Source organism: Ursus arctos, unplaced genomic scaffold (assembly GCF_023065955.2).
Source record: "Ursus arctos isolate Adak ecotype North America unplaced genomic scaffold, UrsArc2.0 scaffold_13, whole genome shotgun sequence".
Taxonomy (NCBI): Eukaryota; Metazoa; Chordata; class Mammalia; order Carnivora; family Ursidae; genus Ursus; species Ursus arctos.
Genome location: NW_026622797.1, coordinates 10286824 through 10312645, shown reverse-complemented (window position 1 = coordinate 10312645; position 25822 = coordinate 10286824). Strand labels below are relative to the sequence as shown.

Genomic DNA, 25822 nt, shown 5'->3' with positions numbered 1-25822 from the left:
TCCAGACTACGAGCATTCTGTTTTAAAGCTGAGAATCTCCTGTATGTAAATGTTTTAGGACGCTGGTTTATCTTCAGTCAAAGCTTATAGTGACCTGAACAGTAAAGTCTAGAAATTGGTGTTGCCTTGTATTTCCTGGCTCGACTAGTTGCGTCCCTACAAGAGCCGTTCAGGTCTTGTCTTAAGTTCTCTGTAGAAAGGGTCCACCCAGAAGGCCTGGAGTGAGTTTCAGATAATCAGACTATCGAGCTGACTTCCTTGTGAGAGACATGACGTAACTTTAGTATATTTAATTAATAAAAGAGGGCAATTGGAAACATTCTGGCTTGAATCCAGTGGGCTAGATGAAATAATAATGTATTATACCAGGTTGGTCTCTGTCATAAAAGCAAATAAAGCTCTGAAGCATTTGTGGTGAATCCCCTGTGAAGGCGCCGTTCTGCCACAGAAGGCACCGCGTTTGCATCTTGTTCCTGATTTGTCAGCTGATAGGCCTTCGAGGCTCTTCTACCCAGGACGCTAGCAGTGAGGGTAAGAAAGAGACTCCGAACCCTCCGACTACAGTAGGACCAATAGTTGAAAAGCTTAATCCAGCAGGTGATTGGTGGCGTGTTTAGAATGAAGATTGTGTGGCTCCTCTCTGGGTTCTGTCGTGCTTGGGGCATCTTGGGAATTTCCTCATTCCCTTAACGGCTCAGAAGTACAGAGGTCAGGCACACCTCCACTGTGCTGATGGATCTATATATTTTTTGGACCCAATGGCACATCAGCAGTTGGCATTATCTCGGGTAAGGATTTAGGAAAATCTAACGCTACTGTGAATGAACAGTTGAGCCATAGGACACGGAAGAGTTTGTCTTCCCAGGCTCAGGCTAACTCTTTAAAGTTGTTGGAGGACCAGGTTGCCGTGGTTTGTTCCCACTGGAGGGCACAGATGGGGGAAAGTGTTAGTTTGTGTTTTATACTGCTTTTGTTTGAGATGGGGTTCGTTCACGATGAAGAATTGTATTGGTGGTCTGCTCACAGCTGCTCTCCCACCCTCTAAACCCAAGGCAACACCAAATAACATGAAGTACCGCATGTCCACATTCAGGCACTGGAGATAAAAGTCGTAACCGTATCCGCTAAGCTGGGACCCGAGCAGATTCTGTATTTGAAATGTCTGCTTTGGCGTATATTAAAGTTTCCTTTCTTGAAGCAAATGAACTAGAAAACGCTGAGAGAAAGATACCAAACTCAAAGTAATTTGTGGATTTTCTAGCTCATTTAAATAAATGCTTAAGATGAGGAAATTTGATGAATATGTGCGTTATTGAAAACTCGTTTTTCACGCACACTATTGCCATTAGGCCTTATGCAGTTATTTAAAGTTCACTAAGGAAAATGACTAGTGATATCTTTGCTGCTCAAATTGGAGAGCTGTGCTGTCTTACCACACACGCTGGTTTGGTTACTATCTTAGATGAGATGTCCGAAGATTACCACAGATCTGGAGTCCAGCTACACAACCCACCAGTGTCCTCTCTGAACCAAATCATATTTGTCCTTTTTCATGGCAGAAGAAAAGATCCTAGCCGGTACTTCATGTTTCAGAAATTAAAGAAATAACTTCTGTGAATACAGCCCACAGTAAGAAGTTCTAGTGCTCTTACCAGTTGGATTGGCAGAGTATAAGAAATACGTCCTCCACAAGAGTTATAAAGTCAGACTGTGGCAGGTAAAGCCCATACTTAGCTTTAAAGATTTGAGAAAGAGCTGATTTCTATAACATGAAGAAGGTATGAGGATAACATCAGAATAAAATATCCCAAGATCTTAGTTTTGGATGCAACAGAATTGAATAATAGAGGGACGTGCAAGATGAAAGTTGATCTTGGTCGTGACATATTGGTAATTAGTAGGAGTAATTTCTACAATGTGGGTTTTTTTAAACTCCTCACTAAAGTTAGTGTTGCCTACAAAAATTCTTGAAGAGTAGAAGAATAACTCAATTCCTAATTGTTAAAAACGATGAAATATGTATTGATCTTGTCGCAGCATTCCAGGGAAAGAACTTCATCATAGTAGGGTTGTTAGTAAAGTGACAGGAAATACTTCCTATTTCTTCTCAAAATTCCACAGCAACCACTTAGCAGTTTAATTCACATGAATTCACAGACCCTACTTTTTTCTAACAATAAGCCTTTCTGACCCTTGTTAATTTCAGGGAATTTATGAATAGGCCCCAAGTCTTTGCTATCAAACATCCCATGATTCCCCATGTACCTTACACATCCTTATTGAGGAAGATTGGACAGCAAAATTGCCGAGGCTTCTGTGGTTTAACATGTCATTCCATGTTAATTTTAAGAAGCCAGTCCCCTTGGATGGCTAATGAAGGAATCTCAGGGAAGACATGTCCTTCTCCATAGTAAGGACTCAGTGGTTTTGTACTTCAATTATTTACATTCCAGCACAGCCATCTCCTACTTGCATCAGAACTTGGAAGACAGACACACACTCCGGATGTTGTTCTCCCTTCATCCCCTTTTGCCCAAAGTCAGCTAACGAGGCAAAACTGGAAGGAGAGAATGGATTCCTGGCAAAGGAGCTGTCATTCAAATCCAGTGTTGCCATGTTGATTAATGATATCACTGTTTCATCTTAGAGAACTAAAACCTTTTACTTTTGTTGATTATTATTTTTTTAATTTTTAAAATTTTTTTGGCTGCAATAGTGTGATGGAAGAAACGCTTCTTCTCTGACTGCTACAACTTTTGAAAAATGGAATTTCTGGGTATTTCTTTGCCTATTAGTATTGCATATTAAGATAGCACAGTATTACTTGAAAAAAGATGAGTGATTTGTCTGCCAGAGGCTGTCGTAGTTCAGAGTTAGTGTTTTTGTTCTGATTGAATTCCTGTAGTTGTATGCTGTAGTAATTTAGAAAGGAATTAACCCAGGAAGTTTAGCCTCAATAGAGGATTAATGTGGGAATGCTATTCATCTCGTGTTTATTCTCTCCTCCCCCAACACAACAGTAATAGAGTACAACTTACATGATTGCATCTCGCCAGTAATTCTGATCTGTTTGTTTATTTTGGTCTGGCCAAAAAAGTTGAGAAAGTAAAACTGCAAAAAGCATCACTTAGCTAACAGTTTACCTGCTAAATGCAATTACCATTTAAATCTTAGAACTGTGCATTAAGTACTGAGGAAGCCAGTGCACCCAGCACTGCATCTGATTTTAAAACGACACAAACCAAATTCTGTTCCTGACATTTATTTATGTCGTCCTCTTTGTTCGGTATGGGAGAGTGTGTCGGGTTTATATGTCATTGCGGTTGTTAATAAATACCATTTGATGTTTATTGACTTTTTGAGCAAGTGGCCCTGAAATGTTTCTTTTTTACTGATACTGTCACTTAAAACAGGAGTTAGCAAACTACCACCTTTGGGCTAAATCCAGCTCACCACCTGTCTTTGTAAATAAAGTTTTATTTATGCTATTCTGTTTATGTATTATCTATGGTGCTTTTGCACTGCAACAGCTGAGTTGAATAGTTGCAACAGAGAACATATGGCCTGCAAAGCCTGAAATATTTACTATCTGGCAATTTACAGAAAAAGTTTGCCTATCCCTGATCTACAATAATAAAACTATGTGATTCCTGATAACTAAAGGTTTACTTAACTATTAGTCTGGGCTTGGGGTAATCTGTCACACCTTTACTTATTCAACAAATATTTATTGAATGCTTACAATATGTCTGGTTCAGCAGACATAGTGGGGAACAAAACAGACAATTCTCTGTATACTGGAACTTGAATTTTAGTGAGATGAGATGAACAGTAAAACAGAAAGGTAAAATAAGAATTTAGGTGAGTGCTAGGACTCTGTCACCGGTAAGAACTTAGCAGTTGTTAGTACTGACTGTCCCACCATCTTCCTCTGTGAACTACACCAAGCTATACTATATTCATATCTCAGTCTAAACGCTGTTAAGTTATGCATTGCTGGATGTGTGCTGGTTTATAAGACATATACGTATTAGCCTCTTTTCTCCCAATTCTGTTATATACTAAAATCCCAATATTTTTTTTTACTAGAAATGTTTACTTTGATGATTATTTTGATCCAGTTCTCAACAGCTCTTTTTAATTAGAAAAACATCACTCAAAATCTATCCTAGTGTAAAAATTCCCAAGGAAAGTATTAGCAAACAAAATTCAGCAGCGCATTAAGAAAATAGTGCAACATGACTAAGTGAAATTTATTCCAGGAATGCAAGGTTGGTTCATTATTAACAACTGCATTAATATTATTTACAATGGAAATAAATTTGCAGAAAAATATCTTCTTTAATAAAATTCAATACCCAATCATGATAAGAACACTCAGTGAAATAGAAATTGAAGGTACTTTCTAACATGGTAAAGTATATATGCCTTAGTTTAAAAACCAGTATCTTATGTAGTGGGGAATCATTAAAGACATTTCCACTAAAATACAAGCAAGGCACTGTCTCCGCTACTACTGTCTCCACTGTCTGCACTACCACTCAGCAATGTTCTGGAGATGTTGGCCAGTGCAATTAAGACAGAACTCCCAGGCATAAAAATGGGTATAGAAGAAATAAAATTGTCTACAGATGATGTAATAGTAAACCTGGAAAACCCCAGAGAATCAATGATAAATTAACTCAAACTGTAGAAGAATTCAGTGTTGTGGCACGATATAAAATTAACATACAAAAAGCAATAGCCTATAACATTATGTGTCAACTGTACTTCAATTAAAAAAAAAATTGGCTGGGAAGATGGCAGAGTAGGAGGACCCTAAGCTTGCCTTGTCCCAGGGTACAGCTCGATAACACCCATATTGGCATAAATAACCCAGGAAACTGGAATACTGGCAGAATAGACCCCACAACTGAAGGCAGGGAAGAGGCCACATTGAAGAAGACAGAAGAATGAAGACAAGGTCTGGGACCATGGCCCTCCTCCATGGGGATGGAGTCTGCGGTGTGGAGAGGGCAGGATACAGACTTGCACCCCAGGAGCCCACAAACAGGGAGGATTAATTTCCATAATATTTGCCTTTGTAAAAGAGACGGGCTAAATTTTGTGTGTTCTGAAAGCCAGCTGGACTTAAAGCCTGGAATTTTAAGTCAGCTGGGTCAGCTCTGGGAGAGCCTGGAGGGCTTTAGGAAGTGGAGTCCCCACCCTTAAGGAGACAGCAGGACAAACAGCCCATGAAGATACAGCATAGAACTGGCAATTTGAAAAACACTGGGGACAGATGGGAGGCAGAGTGATTTGCTTATCTCAGAGTGCTGCGCAGAGAGACTGGGAACCCAGGGAGACCTCTCCAGGAACAAAGGAACAGGCACCATTTCTCTTCCTGGCCCCCCAGCATAAACAGTGGCCACCTGCAGTAACCAGCCCAACACTGACACTTTTTACCTAACGTGCTTGCACCAAGCCCCACCCCACTGCACTTCCATGGATCTGCCCTTCCCAGTTAGGCTCCCCTGAGTCCCCTAGCAATGGGCCCCTCCCCCCCCCACAAAGACTGGTGCAAACCCTGCCAACCTCACATATCCTGACCTGTGCATCTTACGGGACCTCAGTTCCAGTAGGGACAGATGTCGTTTTGCAGGCAAACCGCTGCACACCTTGCTGCCCATAATATGCAAAGAGAGTCTCTGTGGACACGGATTAAAGGTAAAAGAGGCCAAGACTCAACAGCAGAGCATAGGCAACACACATAGGAGACACTCCCTGAAGTGCCAGTCCCTGGGGATCAGGAGACACTGCACTGCAGGGCACTACAGGACCTCTTCTTCATAAGGGTAATATCGTTAAGAATAAGAGAAGCAGCTGACTTTCCTAACACACAGAAACAGACACAGAAAGTAAGACACAATGGAGAGACAGAGAAACATCTTCCAAATGAAAGAATAGAATCAAACCACAGCAAGAGACTAAAGCAAAATGGATAGAAGTAATATGCCTGATAGAAAATTTAAAGCATTCATCATAAAGATACTCACTGGACTGGAGAAAAAAGTGGAGGACATCAGTGAGACCCTTAACACAGAGGTAAAAAGAACCAATCGAAATTAAGAATACAATAAATGAAATTTAAAATACACCTGATGGAATAAATAGCAAGCCAGATGAAGCACAGGATCGAATTAACAACCTAGAAGACAGAATAATGGAAAGTAACCACACTGACCAAAGGAGTGGAAAGAAAATTATGCAAATTGAAAATAGTCTTAGGGAACTCAGTGACTCCATCAAATGTAATAACACCCACATTATAGTGATCTCAGAAGAAGAAGAGAGAGATAAGGGGGGCAGAAAATTGATGTGAAGAAATAATAGCTGAAAACTTCCGTAATCCAGAGAAGGAAACAGAGCTCCAGACCCAGGAGGCACAGAGATCCCCCAAAAATCCAACTCAAGGAGGTCCACACCAAGATGCACAGTAATTAAAATGGCAAAAAGCCTGCAATAAACAAAAAAAATTTAAAGCAACAAGAGCAAGGAAGACAGTTACTTATGAGGGAACCCCATAAGGCTATTAGCAGGTTTTACAGCAGAAACTTCATGGGCCAGAAGTGAGTGGCATGATATATTCAAAGTGCCGAAAGGGAAAATTCTGCAGCCAAGAATACTCTATCCATCAAGTCTATCATTTAGAATAGCAGGGATAAAGAGTTTCTCAAATCAATCAAGGGATTCATAAAAAATTCAATCAAAAATCAATCAAAGGATTCATAAAATGAAAGGATGTACTATGACACCATATACCTAAAACATAGGGGCAAGAGGAATAAAGAGTGAGCTCAAATTTAAGTGACTATTAACTTAATATAGACTGCTATGTGCAGATGTTATATACAAACCCAATGTAACCACAAATCAAAAACCAGTAATAGATATACAAAAAATAAAAAGAAAAGAATCCAAGTATATCAGTAAAGAAAGCCAACAAACCATGAAAGAGCAAGAGAAGAAAGAATCAGAAAATCTATAGAAACAACCACAAAACAAGTAACAAAATGGCAATAAATACATACCTACCAATAATTACTTTGAATATAAATGAATTAAATGCTCCAATCAAGAGACACAGGGTGACAGAGTAAATAAAAAAAAGACCCATCTCTATGCTGCCTACAGGAGACTCATTTCAGACCAAAAGACACCTGTACATTGAAAGTAAGGGGATAGAGACACATTTATCATGCAAATGGATGCCAAAAGTAAGCCAGGATAGCAATACTTACATCAGATAAAATAGAATTCAAAACAAAAATAGTAACAAGAGACAAAGAAGGACACTGTGTAATAATAAAGGGGACCATCCCACAAGAGGATATAAAATTGTAAACATTTACACACCCAACATGGGAGCACCCAAATACATAAAAGCTAATAACAAGCATAAAAAAGGTAATAGCAATGCAACACTAATAAGGGACTTTAACACCCCACTTACATTGGTGGACAGATCATCCAACCAGAAAATCAACAAGGGAACAGTGGCTTTGAATGACACAACGGACCAGATGGATTTAAAGACATATTCAGACACTGGACCAGATGGATTTAAAGATATATTCAGAACAGCAGGATGCACATTGTTTTCAAGTGCACACAGAGTTTTCCAGAATAGACCACATATTAGGCCACAAAACAAGTCTCAACAAATTCAAAAAAATTGAAGTCGTACTATGTATCTTTTCTGACCACAGTCTATGAAACTAGAAATCAACCATAAGAAAAATCTGGGAAGAGCATAAATACATTGAGGTTAAATAACAGGCTATTAAACAATGAATGGGTCAACTAAGAAATCAAAGAAGAAATAAAAAATTAACATGGGCACAAATGGAAATGAAAACAATGATCCAAAATCTTTGGGATGCAGCAAAAGAGGTTGCAAGAGGGAAGTTTACAGCAACACAGGCCTACCTCAAGAAGCAAGAAAAATCTCAAATAAACAACCTAACATTACACCTAAAGGAACTAGGGAAAAAAGAATGAACAAAACCCAAACCCACAAAATGAAGGAAATAATAAGGATTAGAACAGAAATACATGCTGTAGAAACTTAAAAAAAGATAATGAAACCAGCAGCTGGTTCTTTGAAAAAAATCAACAAAACTGATAAACCCCTAGCTAGACCCATTAAAAAAAAAAGTACCCAACTAATCAAGATTACTAATGAAAGAGGAGAAATAATAGCCAACACCATAGAAGTACAAACAGTTGTAACAAGATTATGAAAACCTATATGCCAACAAATTGGACAACTTAGAAGAAAAGGATAAATTCCTAGAAACGTAAAACCTACCAAAACTAAAGAAGGAAGAAATAGAAAATCTGAGCAGACCAGTCACCAGCAATGAAATTAAATCAGTAATCAAAAAACTCACAATAAATTAAAAGTCCAGGACCAGGTGGCTTCACAGGCAAATTCTCCCAAACATTTAAAGAACCCATTCTTCTTAATTCCCATTCTTACCCATTAATACCCATTTTTCTTAAACTATTCCAAAAATACAAGAGGAAGGAAAACTTCCAAATTTATTCTATGAAGCGAGTATCACCCTGATACCAAAACTAGATAAAGACACCACAACAGAAGAGAAATACAGGCCAATATCTCTCATGAGTATAGATGGAGAAATCCTCAACAAAATATTAGCCAACCCAACCCAACAATACATTAAAAAATCACATACCACAACAAAGTGGAATTTATTCCCAGGATGCAAATGTGGTCCAGTACTCACAAAACAATCAATGTGAATATGTCACAGCAATAAGGGTATAAGAGCCATATGATCATTTCAGTAGTCAGAGAAAAAACATGTAACAAGATGCAACATCCATTTATGATAAAAACTCTCAACAGAGTAAGTTTAGAGGGAACATACCTCAACGTGATAAAGTCCTTATTTGAAAGACCCATAGCCAACATCATACTCAATGGGGAAAAACTGAGAGCTTTTCCCCAAGGGTCAAGAACAAGACAAGAATGTCCACTCTCACTACTTTTTTTTTTTTTTTTAAGATTTTATTCATTTATTTTACAGAGACACAGCAAGAGAGGGAACACAAGCAGGGGGAGTGGGAGAGGGAGAAGCAGGCTTCCCTCTGAGCAGGGAGCCCAATGCTGGGCTCGATCGCAGGACCCTGGGATCATGACCTGAGCAGAAGGCAGACGCTTAACGACTGAGCCACTCAGGCACCCCACACTCTCACCACTTTTATTCAACATGATACAGAATTGCTGTCCTAGCCACAGCAGTTCGTCAACATACAGAAATAAAAGGCATCCAGATTGGTAAGGAAGAAGTAAAACTTTCACTATTTGCAGATGACATGATACTATGTATAGAAAACCCTGGAGACTTCACCAAAAAACTATTAGAACTGATAAATGAATTCAGTAAAGTCACAGGGTACAAAATTAATGTATAGAAATCTGTTATGTTCCTATATATTAATAATGACGTAGCAGAAAGTAAAACTAAGAAAACAGTCCCATTTACAATTGCACCAAAAGCAATAAAATATCTAGGAATAAACTTAACCAAAGTGGTGAAAGACCTGTACTCTGAAAACTATAAAATACCGATAAAGGAGATTCAAGACAACACAAAGAAATGTAAAGACATTCCATGGCGATGGGTCAGAAGAACGAATATAGTTAAAATGTCTCTACTATCCAAAGCACTATACAGATTGAATGCAATCCTTGTCAAAATTCCAACAACAGTTTTCACAGAACTAGAACAAACAATCCTAAAATTTGTATGGAACCGCAAAAGACCTTGAATAGCCAAAGCAATCTTGAAAAAGAAAAACAAAACTTGGAGGCATCACAATTCTAAATTTCAAGTTATATGACAAAGCAGTAGTAATCAAGACAGTATGGTAGTGGCATAAAAATAGATACATAGATCAGTGAGACAGAATAGAAAACCCAGAAGTAAACCCGCAATTGTATGAATTGTATGGTCAATTAATCTTTGACAAAGGAGGAATGAATATACAATGGGAAAAACATATTTTCAACAAATGGTGTTGGGAAAACTGGACAGCCACCTGTGAAAGAATGAAACTGGACTACTTACACCATCCACAAAAATAAACTCGAAATGGATTAAAGACTTAAATGTGAGACCTGAAACCATAAAAATCCTTGAAGAGAACATAGGCAGTAATCCCTCCGACATCGGCTGTTAGCAGCATTTTTCTAGATATGTCTCCTCAGGCAAGGGAAATAAAAGCAAAAATAAACTATTGGGACTACATCAAAATAAAAACTTTCTGTGCAGTGAAGGAAACAATCAACAAAACTAAAAGGCAACCTCCTGAGTGGGAGAAGATATTTGCAAATGACATATCTGATGAAGGGTTAGTATCCAAAATATACAAAGAATTGATACAACTCAATACCCAAAAAATAAATAATCCAGTTAAGAATGGGCAGAAGACATGAACAGACATTTCTGCGAAGACATCCAGATGGCCAACAGACACATGAAAAGATGCTCAACATCACTCATCATCAGGGAAATGCAAATCATAACTACAATGAGGTATCATCTCATACCTGTCAGAATGGCTAAAATCAACAACACAAGAAATAACGGGTATTGGTGAGGATGTTTAGAAACGGGAACTCTCGTGCGCTGTTGGTGGGAATGCAAACTGGTGCAGTCACTATATAAAACAGTATGGAAGTTCCTCAAAACAGTTAAAATAGAACTATCCTACGATCAAAGAATCACACTGCTGGGTATTTACTCCCAAAATACAAAAACACAAATTCAGAGGGATACATGCATTCCTGTGTTCATAGCAGCATTATTTACAATAGCCAAACTATAGAAGCAGCCCGAGGGTCCATCAGTAGATGAATGGATAAAGAAGATGTGGTATATACATACAATGGAATAGTATTCAGCCAGAAGAAAGAATGAAATCTTGCCCTTCAGCACAACATGGATAGAGAGTATAATGCTAAATGAATTAAGTCAGTCAGAGAAAGACAAAACCGTATGATCTCACTCATATGTAGACTTTAAGAAACAAATGAGCAAAGGGGAAAATAAAGTTCTTTTTTCCAAGGGAGAACTAAGAAGCAGATTCCAAAGAGAAAACTAAGAACCAGGAAATAGATTCTTAACTACAGGGAATAAACTGATGGTACCGCAGGGTGGGTTGGTAGCAGTGTGGAGGAATTGGAAATGGGTATTAAAGAGTACCCTTATGATGATGAAAAAACAAAATGAAAAATAAAAGCAATAGCCTTCCTCTACATGAGCAATAAACAGTTAAAAGACATACCATTAGAGAAAATCCCATTTGTAATAGCAACAAAGAAGAGTAAATGCTCAGGAATAAATTTAACATAAAATGCACAAAACTTTTATGTACTTGGAAGAAACTAAAGAAGACATAAACAATGAAATATGTCTCCTGTTCTTTGAACAGGATGAACTCAATAGTTCTCCATTCTCCTTAAATTATAATATCTTCGTAATCCCAGTAAAAATATTAACAAGCTATTTATATAGGCAAAATGATACTAAAGCTCATGTAGAAAAAATAAATATGGTAGAAAACACTGAAAAAGAAAAAGTAGGTTGAGGGGTTAGAGAGCTAGCTTTAATAGACATTAAAACATGCTATATGAGTAGATCTTAAAAATTGATCACAAAAGATAAAATGTTATCTCTATCTTGTCACACACAAAAATAAACTCCCAGTAGATTAAGTTGAGACCATTCATGTACTTGAAGAAAACTGGGGTGAATTCCCCTCTAACCTTGGTGCAGAAAAGAACTTTCTAACTGGGACACAAAATCCAGAGGCAATAAAAATAAAGATTGATAAATTTGGCCCCTTGTTTAAAAAAAAAAAAAAAAAGTTCCACTACAGAAGACATCATAAAATCCAAAGACAATTGACAAAGTAGGAGGAAACGGTCACAACTTACACCATAGAGAAAAGGCTAACATCCCTGATATATAAAGAATTCTTAAAAACTTCAAGACAAAAGTGCTAAAAACCCAGACTGAAAAATGTGGTAAAGACATGAACCAGCAATGAACCAGAAGATATATTTTTATATCTCTCAAAATGAAAAGGTGGTCAAACTCACTCAGAATCAGGAAAGCAAATTCAAAAATCTCAGATACTGTTTCTCACATATAAGACTGACAAACATGTTTTAAATGCCCACATACTTTGTTAGTGACGTCAGAGAGAGACAGACCCTTCAGACTCTGCTAGTGAGAATTTAAATTGGTTCAGAGCTTCACAGAGGGAAATTTACTTTTTTTTTTTTTTTTTTTTTTTTTGCCCCATCAATCCTACTTCAAGGAATTTACCCTAAAGATAGATCTCAACAATACAGAAATACATACACAGGAGATTGGAAACAACGTAAATGCCCATACAGAGGCAAGTGGTTGAGTAAACTATGGAATATTCACACAAAGGAATGCCATATATCTATTCCTCAAATGAAAAATGTTATAAAAGTACTTACAGAATGTACTTTTCAGGATATGTTGTTAAGTGGAAAAGCAAAGCCCAAAACCTGTCTAGGATAGGCTACCCTTCAAGTAAGGAGTAAAATAATATAAGAGAATACACAGGTATTCTTTCATTTATGAAAAAAATATGTAGCAAAGATAAGCCAAAACCTACAAAGATTGCTTATTATAGAGGGCAGCTGGAAAGAAATGGAAAGAAGGAGAAATGGAAATAGGGCAGCAGGGTTGAGGAGGGACTGACTCTTGGACGTGTATCTTTTTGTATCGTTGTGACTTACGGAACCACAGAAGTGCTTCACATACCCCCCTGAATATCAGAACAATTAAAGCCAATCAAGGTGTAAAGGGAATGCAAAATGGCAAGAAGTCCTAACAAATGGCTCTGTGTTTTTCACAGTGATGTAGATTAGTAATTCTGAAATTACTTTGTGTGTATAATAGAATTGAATAAATTAGTAAATTGATTTAGATAATGAGAACAGGGTTTCTAACTATTATGAAAAGAACTCATAATAAGGAAAGAAGGAAGGCTACAATACACCCTCCAATTCTGGATTGGAATCAGAGGTATTGGCATAAGCTCACGGTTCCGCACACAAATACTGAAATATAGATATGCATATATGTATGGGTTAGTGTACATACGTGTATTTCCTACTTCTGTTCACTAGGAGGGCCTAGAAGCAATAACACCCCAGAAATAATGAGCAGACCCTAGTGCCCTGATCTTAGTCCGTGAACATCATCTTCCGGTAAAAGGAACCAGCACTCCTAGGAGAAGTGGTTGATAACAGGGCTAGGTCAGGAAAAATGCAAAATGAGCCTGCAGTGTCTATGATTCCAAAAACTAAGGATTTGAAGGAGCTTCTGATGGCCAACGGTGGAGCGATTTGAGCAAAAATAATAATGTCAATATTGCATGTTAACCCATGGAATAAAATATATATCAATGAGTGTATTCATTTTTTGTTGTTTTAACAAATTACCACACACTTAGCAGCTTAAAACAACACACATCACTGTCTCACAGTTTCCATGGCGAGGCATCCAGGCGCAGCCTAGTTAGGTCCTCTGCTCAGGGCCTCCTAAGCCTGCAGAGTGTCTGTCTTCTCACCTGGAGGCTCAACTAGGAAGAATCTGCTTCCAATCTCATTCAGATTGTTGGAAAAATTAATTTCCTGTGGTTGTAGAAGTGAGGCCCTCAAGTTCTGGAGGCTGCCTATCCTTGCCATGTGGCTCAGTTCTCATCATGGGAGCTTCGTTCTTCGAGGCCATTGGAAGCACTGTCTGCTCAGAGAAGCCTGGGTCCTCTTTCAAAGTCGGGTCTGCACATCGTCATCACCCTTTTGGTGATCTCAAAGCCAGCCGATTAGGGACTTTAATTGTGTCTGTAAAATTCCTTTAATTTTGCCATGTAACGTAATATTAGGAGTGGTATTTCATTGCTCTTGTTATATTCTTTGGTTAAAGCCAAGTCACAAGTTCTGCCCTCAACCAAGAAGTGGGGATTACACAAGGATGTGACTTGCTGGAAGTCATCCTGTAGTGTGCCTTCTACAATGAGTTTTTGTGGATAGAAACGAATAGTCTTATAAATACATACGCAAATGGGGAAGAAGAGCTAGTTCTTCCTCACAAGTAGATTTCCATCAATAAATGCAGAAGGAAAGAAGGGAATAAAGAATCATTCTTACAAATAGTATTGTAATAAACGTTACAGACAGGGTTCTCTAATGGATGCTTAAATTAGTGCTCGCAAGTTTGAGAGAAGACAGGATTTGCATAGTCTCAGATATCTTCCCCAAGATACAACTACAAAGGGCAAAATAGTCATTTTATATTGGAGGGATTTGGTAGACACCCAACTTTTACCAAGTAATCAAGGTAAACAGCGCCAGAAATGAAACATATCAATGTCATGAGCAGTACTCTCCAAAAGCGTCAAGGTCATAAACATGAGGAAAGACTGAGGGTCTTTTATAGGCTGGAGGAGACTAAGAGAAATAACTAAAGGCAGTGTGAGATCCTGGAATGGAAGAAAGAAAGAAAAACAGTGGTGAAATTCAAATAAGATCTTTAGCTAATAGTGTGGTACCACGTGAAGTGCTTCTAGATAATTATAGTATGGTGATAAAAGATGTGAACACTAGGGGAGGTAAGCTAAGGGATTTATAGGAACTCATTGTACTCATTTGGTAACTTCTTTCAGTGTAAAATTTAAAGTTTTTAATTTAAAAAAATCATGATATAGACTTCTGAGAGTTTTAAGTTGGCAACAGTTGAAATTCAGGTGACATATTGGTGTTTCATTTTTATTTTGTTGCACCAAGATTTGTACAATATTGTATATACGGTCGTTGAAGAATAAATACATAGCTGTAAAGTAGTGGGACTTATTCTAACTCTAGAATTAACTATGTTTATTCTAATATAGTTTTTTCCAGTTGTAATGTGTTTTCGATTGTGTTTGCATCCTTATAGACATAGACAAGGGGAAAATGGCTTTCTTTAAAAACTCCGTTTTAATGTTAAAGCCTTCCCATAAAGTTTGTTCACTATGCATGGCAATATTCTCTTTTAAAATAATTACCAAATTTTGTTTAAAAGGTTTTACTTACGAGAAACATATGTTCTATAAAAACCTGTGGTTGTGAGGGTATTTACTTAATTCATTTGGTTCAGAGCTCTCTGAATTGTCTTCTTAACATGGACCATGGACACAAACGAATCCTGTATTATATTTCTCAGACATATTTTCTGATTCATCAGCTACTATGACTGTGCTGCTTTCTACCTGGGCATACGGAGGATGAAGGTATTTCTTCGTAACTACGAAACTGTTAGTGGAAAGAGAGGGTAAAAGCACATGGGGAGCTTAAAGCGGTTTGCTCAGATCTGTCTTTACCATGCAAAGGCTCTTGTTTATTTCTTTAAAGGATAGATTTAATAATCAATTCTCTCATTGCTGTAAAGAGTTACTGTCTTAGAATTGCACCAGACGGGCGCAGTGCCGCTTGGCTGCAGCAGTAGTTCATGAACTCATGAGATGGGTTTCTTAGAGCCTTTTTTTATTTTTACTTGATGTGTTGTACATGAGAGCAGTGCCTTGGGCGTGCGTAGTGTAAGTGGTGGTGTCCTGTATTAACACAGAATGACTGTGTGTTTTGCTGTCATGAGTCTATGAATTCGGGCTGTCATACAGAAACAATCATTATAATGTAAGCACTTACTGTCTCAGTGCAGCTGACTCCCCGGTGACATTTTAAAAAGTCAGGGTTTGGCTGCAGAGCGCTTTCCATTTCTAAATGGGCTGCAGGTTGGGAGCCTTAGGGCATGTCATAGGAAGCACATGTCCCTGAGCAGACACAGCACCTTTTATGTGTCTCCAGCCACGTTGATGACCAGTGTTTACCCTTGAAATTGTTTTCATCCAGAATGTTGGGTTTTTTTTTTTTACTTTACATTTAATTATTTGGTGCTCACACTAATTTACTACAAATGTCAAGGAGTGAAATGAATGGCCGAATAGAGGCTGGACTGTTTGTCTAGGTTTTTTATACACTAGGTGTGGCTGTCACTGAAGAGCTTCTCCTAGTGGTCTCACAGTGCCACGTTTCTCAGCATCTGTAAATTCAGATCTTGGTTTTCACTCTCTCTGAGAATGAGAAGGGCATTTGAACCCAGGAACACACAGAAATACATTCATAGGTTTCACATACATTCTTTTCTGAAAGTGCGAAGACTAAACTCTCAAAAACAATTTCAGGATTTTTTTTATAGCTATATTTTAACAACGATGTGTACATGTTATCTAAATGGAAAATCATCTTCCTCCCTCTCTGGCTGTCACAGATACAACCGTTATTAGAATTAGTAATGAGTGACAGTCCTGAGAGACTCTGGGGACCGTGCTCTTCCTGGTCTGTAGTCAGGCTGCCTGGCCTCACAGAGATGCTGTTGGTTAGAAATAGGAGAAGGTGGTTATTCAGCATAAAACACCAGGCTCTGCAGCGTGACCTTCACCAGGTGACGTGGTGGTAATCTTCAATAACATTAATTTCCTTCTCTACTCAGTTGTGACTCTTGTAGCAATGTGCAAAACCATAGAAAAGCAGGTCCTGTGATGTCAGAGCAGTTAGCTTGACCTGGCAGGATCACAGACTGTGGTATCGGAGGGTTATGCAGGGAGGTCTGTATACGCTCGCATGTATGTACGTAGGTATGTACATTTGTCTGTTTCGGTCTTTCAGTTTATTTTAGCAAAGGAGGAGATTAGAAGATGAAACAGCAGGGTCTTGGTGCCCTGAGAGCTAGCTCCTTGAGGATTGTGCTAAATTCAACTGCCTTCTTCAGTAATATTTTTAGTCAAAATGTATCTAAACCTCTGAGCCAGAAAGTGAGTTGAGATCTCAAGTACCTCTGATGATTCTTAAATTTCAAAATCCTGTCTCCTGCCTTCATGTGATTCATTGTCTCCCTTTAATTAATAAAAATAATAAGTATCATTTCCTTTAATTCATGTGCTCAGATTAAGGGCCATTAAATAACAAAGTTTTATTAATATTTGTTATGCTAATGAAGGGATTAAAGGAGTAAAAGACATGATTCCTGTCTCAAGGAGCTTACATTTTAGTTTGAAAAGACAAACTGAGCACACATTAAATAAATGGAAATCAAATAGATGTTAATAGATGCTGTTGCTTTATTAACAATAAGGATCAAAAAAGGTGCAGGATAATACCTCTTCCCTCTTTAGTGCTAATATATACTACATTTTATAGTAGTACGTTTTATGTTTTTTCACGAAGGTCTTCTATGTTTATGTTAAATCTCTGATTAATTATAAAGATTTTTCTAGTAATTGGTTGATATTTCTACATCGAATAAATATTTACCAACAAAAAATTGTTGGCCACTGTGCATGTCTGGGCACTTAGAAACTAGTTCAAACTCAGGAGGGGAGTTTAGTTCATTAGTCTTGGATTTTGTTAAATGTGTTAAAGTATTTGTTGGATTTCTGCTGCTAATTTATTTGTGAGTTTGGGAACTCCTTCAGTAAGAAATGAAACTTCTCAGGAGGTCATTGGCTGAATATGATTATCCATGTTTCTTCTTCATTTTACCAGAAAGGGGCAATGTAGCACGCTTTTTGAGCCATGTCTTTTTCAATATGGGGCCGTACCTTCTCTAATCGTTAAGATTAAATAAATGTAACTGTGTCTTGGTTTTGCACAATTGCAATATTAATGTAGAGGGTTCCCCATCCCCACTTCCCTTCCTGTGTTTTCCAGGCAGTCAGATGCCTCCTCAGCCACCTGGGAGCCAGTCAGAATCCAGTTCCCATCCTGCCTTGAGCCAGTCACCAATGCCACAGGAAAGAGGTTAGTCTTCAGTTCATATCTTATATATCTCTGTGTTTTGAGTATACAAGGCTTAAATGAATTTGGTCACCTGTGCATCTCCTCATAGATAATGTTTCTTCATCAGATGAACAAAATAATATACATATAGCAACAAATAAGGAAGAGAAGGATGCTTTCTTACAGATGAATATCGGTCCTAATGAAGTAAAATGTTAGAGTGTGTGTATGTTTAACTGTTTTGATCAATTATTTATCCCAGGATACTTAAACAGTAAAAATTTAAACACAGAGTAAGACCTTCTGTTATACAATTGTAGTGTCTTAGAACTAGAGCCAACCTGAGAGATTGTAGAGTCCAGTCACCTCAACCTACAACTAAAGAAACTGTGAGGACCAGAGAGCTTCCATAGGACTTCCTCATTGTCAGAGGCTAGTTAGGACCAGAGCCAGAAAAAAGAACATGGGCTTTTCCTGAAGCCCTTGAACACAGACGTGGGTCGTCCCACATCTGCAGACTCTTTGATCTTCAGCTCAGTTGTGCACGTTGACCCCACATATTATTGCCATGGTTGCGGCCTCTGGCCTTCGTTTGTTTATCTCTGTCTACTTTCTCTCCTTCTGTAGTAAAGCTACTTTTGTTGGTGGGGATTTTCATCCAGACTAGTGTAGACGGGGGTTTACACGCCCACCGCACTGTGTGGTGCTGTGCCAACTCCCTCCCCACGGCCTGAGTCAGGGCTCACCCATCCCGCCTGTGGAGCGTGTCCCTTGCGTTCTCCCTCACGCCTACCCAGAAGACAGAAGTGGCTAGCTTGGTAGCTGCTATTTAAAGGTTCCCAGCCCCTCACGTTTATAATTATTCCTGTATGAGTTGTACAGATGATGATTTGCTTCTAATTGGAATTAAAACGTTTCAGTTATTTTACATGTTAAATAACTCAGCACCTTGTGATTTAGAAAGTAATGCCAGTGAAAAGATGGATTAGTCCTAACTACATATCATTTGTGTTGAAATGAATATTTAGTGGGAATAAAATGAAATTTTTATTTTCTACTACCTCTACATATTCAACGTTTTTATTATAATTTAATGTATAGCTAACACATTAATTCCCTTATTGAGATACTACCATATGTCTTAATGGGATAATTAATGGTTTTCATACCTCAAGGTGGATGAGAATTACCTGGAGAACTGGTTAAAAGAGACTTCTGGGCCCCACACCCCCAGATTTCTGATTCAGTAGGCTTGTGGTGGGCCACTTAAAATCTGTGTTTTGGACAAGTTCCCAGCTATTGCTGATGCTGCTGATCTGAGGACCATACTTTGAGAACCACTGCCTTATAATGACACTGTAATATGCTCTAATAATTGTGTGGTATGTGCATTTGTTTCTCTAAACTTTCCACTGTATCTTCCTGTGAACCAGTCTTGGATCTCACGTCCGTTTTCTGTATTAACTCCTCGGGTCTCTGGTCATCTGGAAGTTCATGGAGAGCATACTAGCACCATGCAAGGCGAATTCTCTCCAAACTCCTTTACTTGGCCTTGGGTTGCACCTACGTTGTGTTGCCGGGTCAGGGAAGTGGAGAAAATAAAGGATGAGAGAAATTACCTGCACTGAAAACCTGCTCAGGCCAGACCCAGAGCTAAGATGAGGATATTTGTCATTTCCTTTAATCCTCACCATAACCCTGTAGCACCATTCCCACCGGGGGAGTCCGCTTCTTCAGCAAGCATTCAAGGGTAAGAGGTTCCTTATTTGGAAGTCCAATTCTAACCTTTATTGCTAAGAACTAAAAGAGAGAAACCCCTTCAGATCATCCAGCAATGTGTCCCCCCCAACCTCTTCCAACTGATACGTGTTTAAGAAATTTGAAAATGTAGAAAGCCCGATGTGAACGATGGTGACACAATGAGGAAACATAGTTAAATTTTTAACTTAAACAGGGGTGCCTGGGTGGTGCAGTAGTTTAAACGTCTAACTCTTGGTTTTGGCTCAGGTGGTGATCTCAGGGTCTTGAGATCAAGCCCCGCGCTGGGCTCCATGCTCAGCATGGAGTCGGCTTATGACTCTCTTTCCCTCTCCTTTTGCCCCTCCTCCCTTAAAATAAATAAATCTTAAAAAAAAAAAAAAAAAAAAAAAAAAAAACTTTTAAATACATTGGCAAGCAAAATCTAGAGTTTTCTTTTGGTGTCACTATATAAAAACCATTGTGTAGATATGTTTGTTATTTTTTTCCCTCTATCTTCATTGTGTGTAGTGGTTTTGGTAACTGGTAATGGATACATAACAATCTGGGTAGTTGCAATGTTCATTTCCTTCAAATAGCAAATATACATTTTATAATTTGCTAAATCTGAATTGATTTTTATGAATACATTCCCCAAACTTTCTCTGAAAGGCTGCTAAAGGTGTTATGTATGTCCCTTTTGTGCCTTTTGTTGATTGGCCAGCCCCCTAAACAGGAAAACCTTGTATTTCCAAATAGCTGGTAAATGATGCTTTGCCCTGGGGTACCTGGGTGGCTCAGTTGGTTAAGCATCTGCCTTCGACCCAGGTCATGATCCCCTGGTTCTGGGATTGAGCCCCATGTTGGGCTCCCTGCTCAGTGGGGAGTCTGCTTCTCCCTTTCCCTCTATCCTTCCCCCTGCTCATTCTCTCTCTTTCTCTCAAATAAGTAAAATATTAAAAAAAAAAATGATACTTTGCCATGAATGAGTTGAATTTCCTCCAAAATTGGATAGCAAGGCTTTTTTTAAATGGCTTTATTATTTGTTAAAATCTAGGAAGAAATGTTAGTTCTTAATGATATTTGATCAGGTATTTTAATGGCAAATGACAGTCATGATAATGCTTTGATAGAATATAACATTTTTCTTGTTCGTTTCATCATCATTGGGTGTACCAACAGTATATACAGTACAAAGTAGATTTGAGAAAACACTTGCTAGAAAATTCCCCAGTGTTGACTCCCATGTATTGAAAAGTAATTTAACTTCATTTATACCTTTACAATTGATATATCCCCCTGCCCCTATTGAGGGAGGTGAGGAAAGAAACAGAGAGGAAAAAAGTAATATTGATGAGTTAGCATCTTCTAACACCCCCCCAAAAAAAGTATTCTCTCTCAGCAACCATGAACCTTGATAGGAACATAGCCCCTGTACTGCTGCGTACTAAAATAACCAAGCTGAGCAATTTCTTTTGCACTTGCTTTGTTTTAGTAAGATTAAGATAAGAGAGTAAGATTCCAGTTACACACATGTTCTTTAATGTATCTACAAGGAATAGATTTTCTTTAATAGCGAAGAATCTGAAACACACTTGCCTAGAGATAATAGCACAAAGCAAGAGATGCAGCCTACTTCTATTTGGGGTGTGGTTTTCTGGGTATTACCCATAGTCCTCGTGAAGACAGCAGTACTGATAACTCTACCCAGAAGCCTGGCTCCCTCCAGGCTCCGGAAGCTGAACTTGCTGCCATCATTCCTTGCTGCCTGGTCCTTGGATTCCTGTTCAGGAAGAACATGTATTAATAAACTCTACTCTGTTGAGAATTTTGCAAACCTTAGGCTGTCCTGGGATCTGGACCACACTGGTTGGTATCTGCAAGGCCATGTCTTCTTCCCAGAGGTGGTTGTGGAGTCAGGTGCAGAGTCGGGATGCTGCCCAGATACCCAGCAGCCCTACAGTGCCCTCCGATCTGGTGGTTCTGGAATCAAGTTTGTCTCAGGTCGCCAGTCACAAATCCATTTCCCCACATTGTATGTAGGCAAACATAACTGAGTTTCTGCAGTTTTATATTTTCCATCTACCAAAGGTGTATTTGCAAGGAAATAGGGATATGGCCTATTGTCCTCAGGTACAAAAAGAAGGGAAACGTTTTAGGTATTTATTGGCCTCTTCACTGCCCTGTAGTGCTGTCTCTACACTCTGGTCTGCTCTCCCGGACAGCACCTGGCTTAGTGCTCGCCTGTTTGCCCCTCACGTGGTGCTAGGACCTCCTACTAACTGAATAAAGAAAATGAGTTCAAATTCTTTGGTCTTACTGCTTCATTATTGATACAAGTTTAAAAGAAGAAAGGTCAAAACTTCAGCTTAGTATTCTGTAATACATTCGCCACGGGGTTTTATCTTAAATCTTCTCTATGTAGTCCTCATATAACAGAAAATGCAGAATTGCTGTTAAAGCAAGCCCTTCACCAAAAAAAATCAAGCAGTGTAAATTATGCCACCTAAGGCATTGGAGGAAGTGTCCGGATAATGCTAAAATATGTAAAATAAGTGTTACGAGAAAACTGCAGCTAACAAGTTTAGGTTAGTTTTATCCTTCTTGTGTAATCTTCAACTTGTATGACTTAAAATTTGAAAAGAGCAATATATTGGAAATGGCTTCTTAATGTGTTGCCCTGTTTTCCAAGAGGGCTTGGAGGGAATATCTACTCAGTCATAGGAGTAGATAAATAAGTATAATTATTATCAACATTAAAATGATTGCATTTTTAACCCCCGTAAAATGTTAAGCTTAATGAAACTAGCAAATGCCCTTCTAGTTATTGGATTGGCAATTAGGTGAAAACGTTCAAGAAGGCTTATTTATTTGGACAGATGTAGAGAGGTCAGAATTAATTTTTTGAAAACCTTTTAATTGAATTCCCTTTTAATTTTCACAGCGGTGTCTAGTTAAATATTCATGGTAATGCTGGTGGTTTTCTGAAGGTCTGAACTAGATCTGAATTCTCAGAATCATCGTAGGTAATTTAACCCTTTTCATCTGGGACGCCAGCAGGGACTTCCTTAGGGTAATCCCATAGCATTTGAATAATTAGAAGGTAGTAATGAGGATTTAATTAGTCCTTGAGATATGCTGAAAGCAGAACCACTACGAACTTTCCCTTTTGGACACGGATCGCAAGCAGAGTGGACGCTTCTGTAGGACTGTGCTGGGCCAGGAAATGTATTCTGTTGCTGGAGGCGGCTCTTTGGCACCAATCTGTGACCATCAGATCTGCACGGAAGGTATCCTGGGTGAAATCTTCCAGAATTACCGAAAACCCACCCCCCCACCCACCTTCATTCTTATCCACCTACATGACAGCCTTTCTTCTCTCTCTTTACTGTTTAAAAAGAGTCGTAGTCAAAGCGCACAGGCTTACTATACCTGATGGAGAATTGGCTTTCACTGTTACCAGTGACGGCAAATTAGACAAGCTAGACGCGTGGTGGGTTTACTCTGAGTACACAGGGACAGTAGACAAGGGGAAAGTAGCAAAATCCAGTCAAACTCCATTCATGACCCTGCTGTGTATTTGAAGAGTCCCCAGATTCCCGTCTTTGGAATCCGATCTTCACAGTGATATTTATCAGCAGCTTCGTGTTTATGAATATGGGTAGTGCCGTTATCCAGAGAAAGTGTGTAGCACAGAGGTGGGATTGGACATTGAGATGTTCTTCTTGTGTGCCCGCCCTGAAAAGGTGAATCAGAATTTGCATACGTCACAAGTATGAGGTTTCAAATATACCTATTTTGTGTAGATTGAGTAGAATATGTCTTCATTATTCTATTTTTTCTTCTGTTATTAATCCCAAATGTTAACGGACTTGGTATAATTTTATTCTCACTCCTTAGTGGTGCATTTTACTTTCTTTCTAAAGTCCACATAGAATTCCTCATCCAATTTCCAGGCACATCCTCTTTGCTTAGGGCAAATCTTTCTTGCTTTTTAATGCCAAGAGCAAGAAAAGAGATCTCTTAAAATAAATCGAGTCTCTTACTATAAATCAGACTGAGCTCTTGAAGGCCTGAACTGAATCTTGTTTAGACTCTGTATGCCTGTGTCTACAGCAGAGCTTCGTGTTTAATAGATGTTCGACAAAGATTGAGCTGGGCAACACAAAACAGTGCAGCCTTCACACCAATTCAGAAGTTTCCAAGGGTTTCGGAGCACAGAACAGCCAAAGAACAAAATATTTTGTGTCCTGAAATTAAGAAATCTCACCATATTAATAAATATTGTCTCAATTTTACCACGATAGCTCATTTACTGTGGTGTATGCTGTTCCTCTCTCTTAAAACGTGGTGGGCACTTTGATCTTGCACCAGATGAAAGCTGCCACTTCTGCTCCCCATCCTTCGCAGACGTATTTCTATGACTGTACAGACATGACGTCAGGCTGAGCTGGAGTCCTCCCACCTGGAGCCTCTCATTAAATGACTTGTCCAGAGGCCACCCCCCACCCGCCCGACCCTACCCTAACCAGGCTCTTTATATCTTAGGAATATTTAAATGGAAATAAGTAAAAATTTTGAAGAGTTTTTAATGCTACTAGCTGGTTTCATGGCAATATTTATATCACAATTAGTTTGAAATTTGTTAAATGATTTTGAATATCTTAATTGATCTAACTTCTTAATTTTCAAGAACAAATTAACAAGTTAGCTCAAAAATGGAGACCACCAAGATAATCGTTGAGTTAGAAGTAGAATTGAAGAGTTTTTCTCTGTTTTTGCAAACCACAGAAACTATTTTGTTCCTCTTTCTATTGGATTCTCAGTTTTAATATGACAGTAAATCTGCACATTCTGAAATGTTTTCATAGGGTATGTTAGTTGTCAGAAAGTGTCCTCTTACTGGACCTTTCTAATTACCCTCGTGTAAAGGTGTTCTTACCATTTGTGAGCACAAGGCTATTCTCAAAAAGAGAAAATGTATCACTTTCCAAATGTACTTCTGTGTAAGTCTTTATCAATGTGTTAAAGCATTAGTGATCGTCTGCCCCCACCCCCAGATGCAATTAATTCAGCCTCCGCTCTTAATTGAGGACCTCTTTTCTATAATCCGTGACAGACGAAAATAAAGTCAAATGGGAGGTCACATACAAGAGAGAGTATCTAGGAAGCTGTTTGTAATTTCCTCAGCCTCAGAGCTGTGCCTCTGGGCTGGATTGTGGACCCAGCCAAAGCTAGCCTAGTGAAGGAAATAACAGCATAGGGCTTGTATCAGGGTTATTGTTCCATTCCTCTTAAGTCTGCTGTCTAGAGATCTGTTCACCAAAAAGCTGGGAAAACAAATGCCACATATAATAAAAGTCGATTATATTCACTGAGGAATCATCAGTCTAAATTTTAGAATATTTTCAAAGATGCATAACCTTGTCACTTTTGCTCTATGCAACAATTTTTTTGAATTGCCAATTAAAGCTTGCTTTTAATAGTTAACACTCATTTGTAATTGGCTCATTATTCTTCACGGAAGGTATTTGAGAACATCTAGATCTTAGGTAAATTCCACTTTGTGTATTACATGCACTGATTTATAATAACGTGTTTTCTTCTGTGCCTTATGGGTCTTACCTCAGGGAAAAGACCATTGTCTGCCCAGGTTCCCAAGCCAGAAAGCTAGAAGGCATCCTTAATGCCTTTTTCTCTTCCATCTGCCCCCCACTAGTCGTGTTCTGTGAATTCTACCCCCTGCAGTGTGTTCCATGCATCCCCTCTTCTTGGTGTCCGCAGTCACGGCCCTACTCCAGGCTCCCCCCGCCCCCCGCCCCAGGTACCTTCCGTAACCTCCCAGCTCTTCTTCCTGTCTCAGCTGTGTTCCCTTCCGGTCCCCTTTCCATGCTGAGTCCGGAATGGTCTTTCCAGGCGGCTGGTTAGATTATGTGATTCCCTGCAGCCCAGGAGCCTCTTTGCGTTGGAGGAAGGCTGCACTGAGGTACTTGGTTACGAGGCTCTTCTTACCCCATGCCAGCCTCCCTTTCTGGCCTCACCACTCATCACCCCTCTGCCTCTCATCTCCAGTCAGCTGAACCTCTTTTAGGATCTTTATATAAACGCTTCTCTCCGTCATTTTTGCCACCCACCTTGGCATGCCCCCCCCCC

General features: G+C 38.9%; 1 protein-coding gene across 12 annotated transcripts in view; it reads left to right on the top strand.

Moving 5' to 3' along the window:
• Nucleotides 1-25822, top strand: part of ARID1B (AT-rich interaction domain 1B) — a 429634-nt gene that overhangs the window by 317120 nt on the left and 86692 nt on the right. For 10 of the 12 annotated variants that reach the window (XM_057310926.1, XM_048225999.2, XM_048225996.2 and 7 more), the window contains one exon: nucleotides 17864-17953. The exons of the other annotated variants lie outside the window; for them this stretch is intronic. In XM_057310926.1, coding sequence (XP_057166909.1) covers nucleotides 17864-17953 — 90 coding nt within the window. The remainder of the gene's footprint in view (nucleotides 1-17863; nucleotides 17954-25822) is intronic. 12 annotated transcript variants of the gene reach the window in all.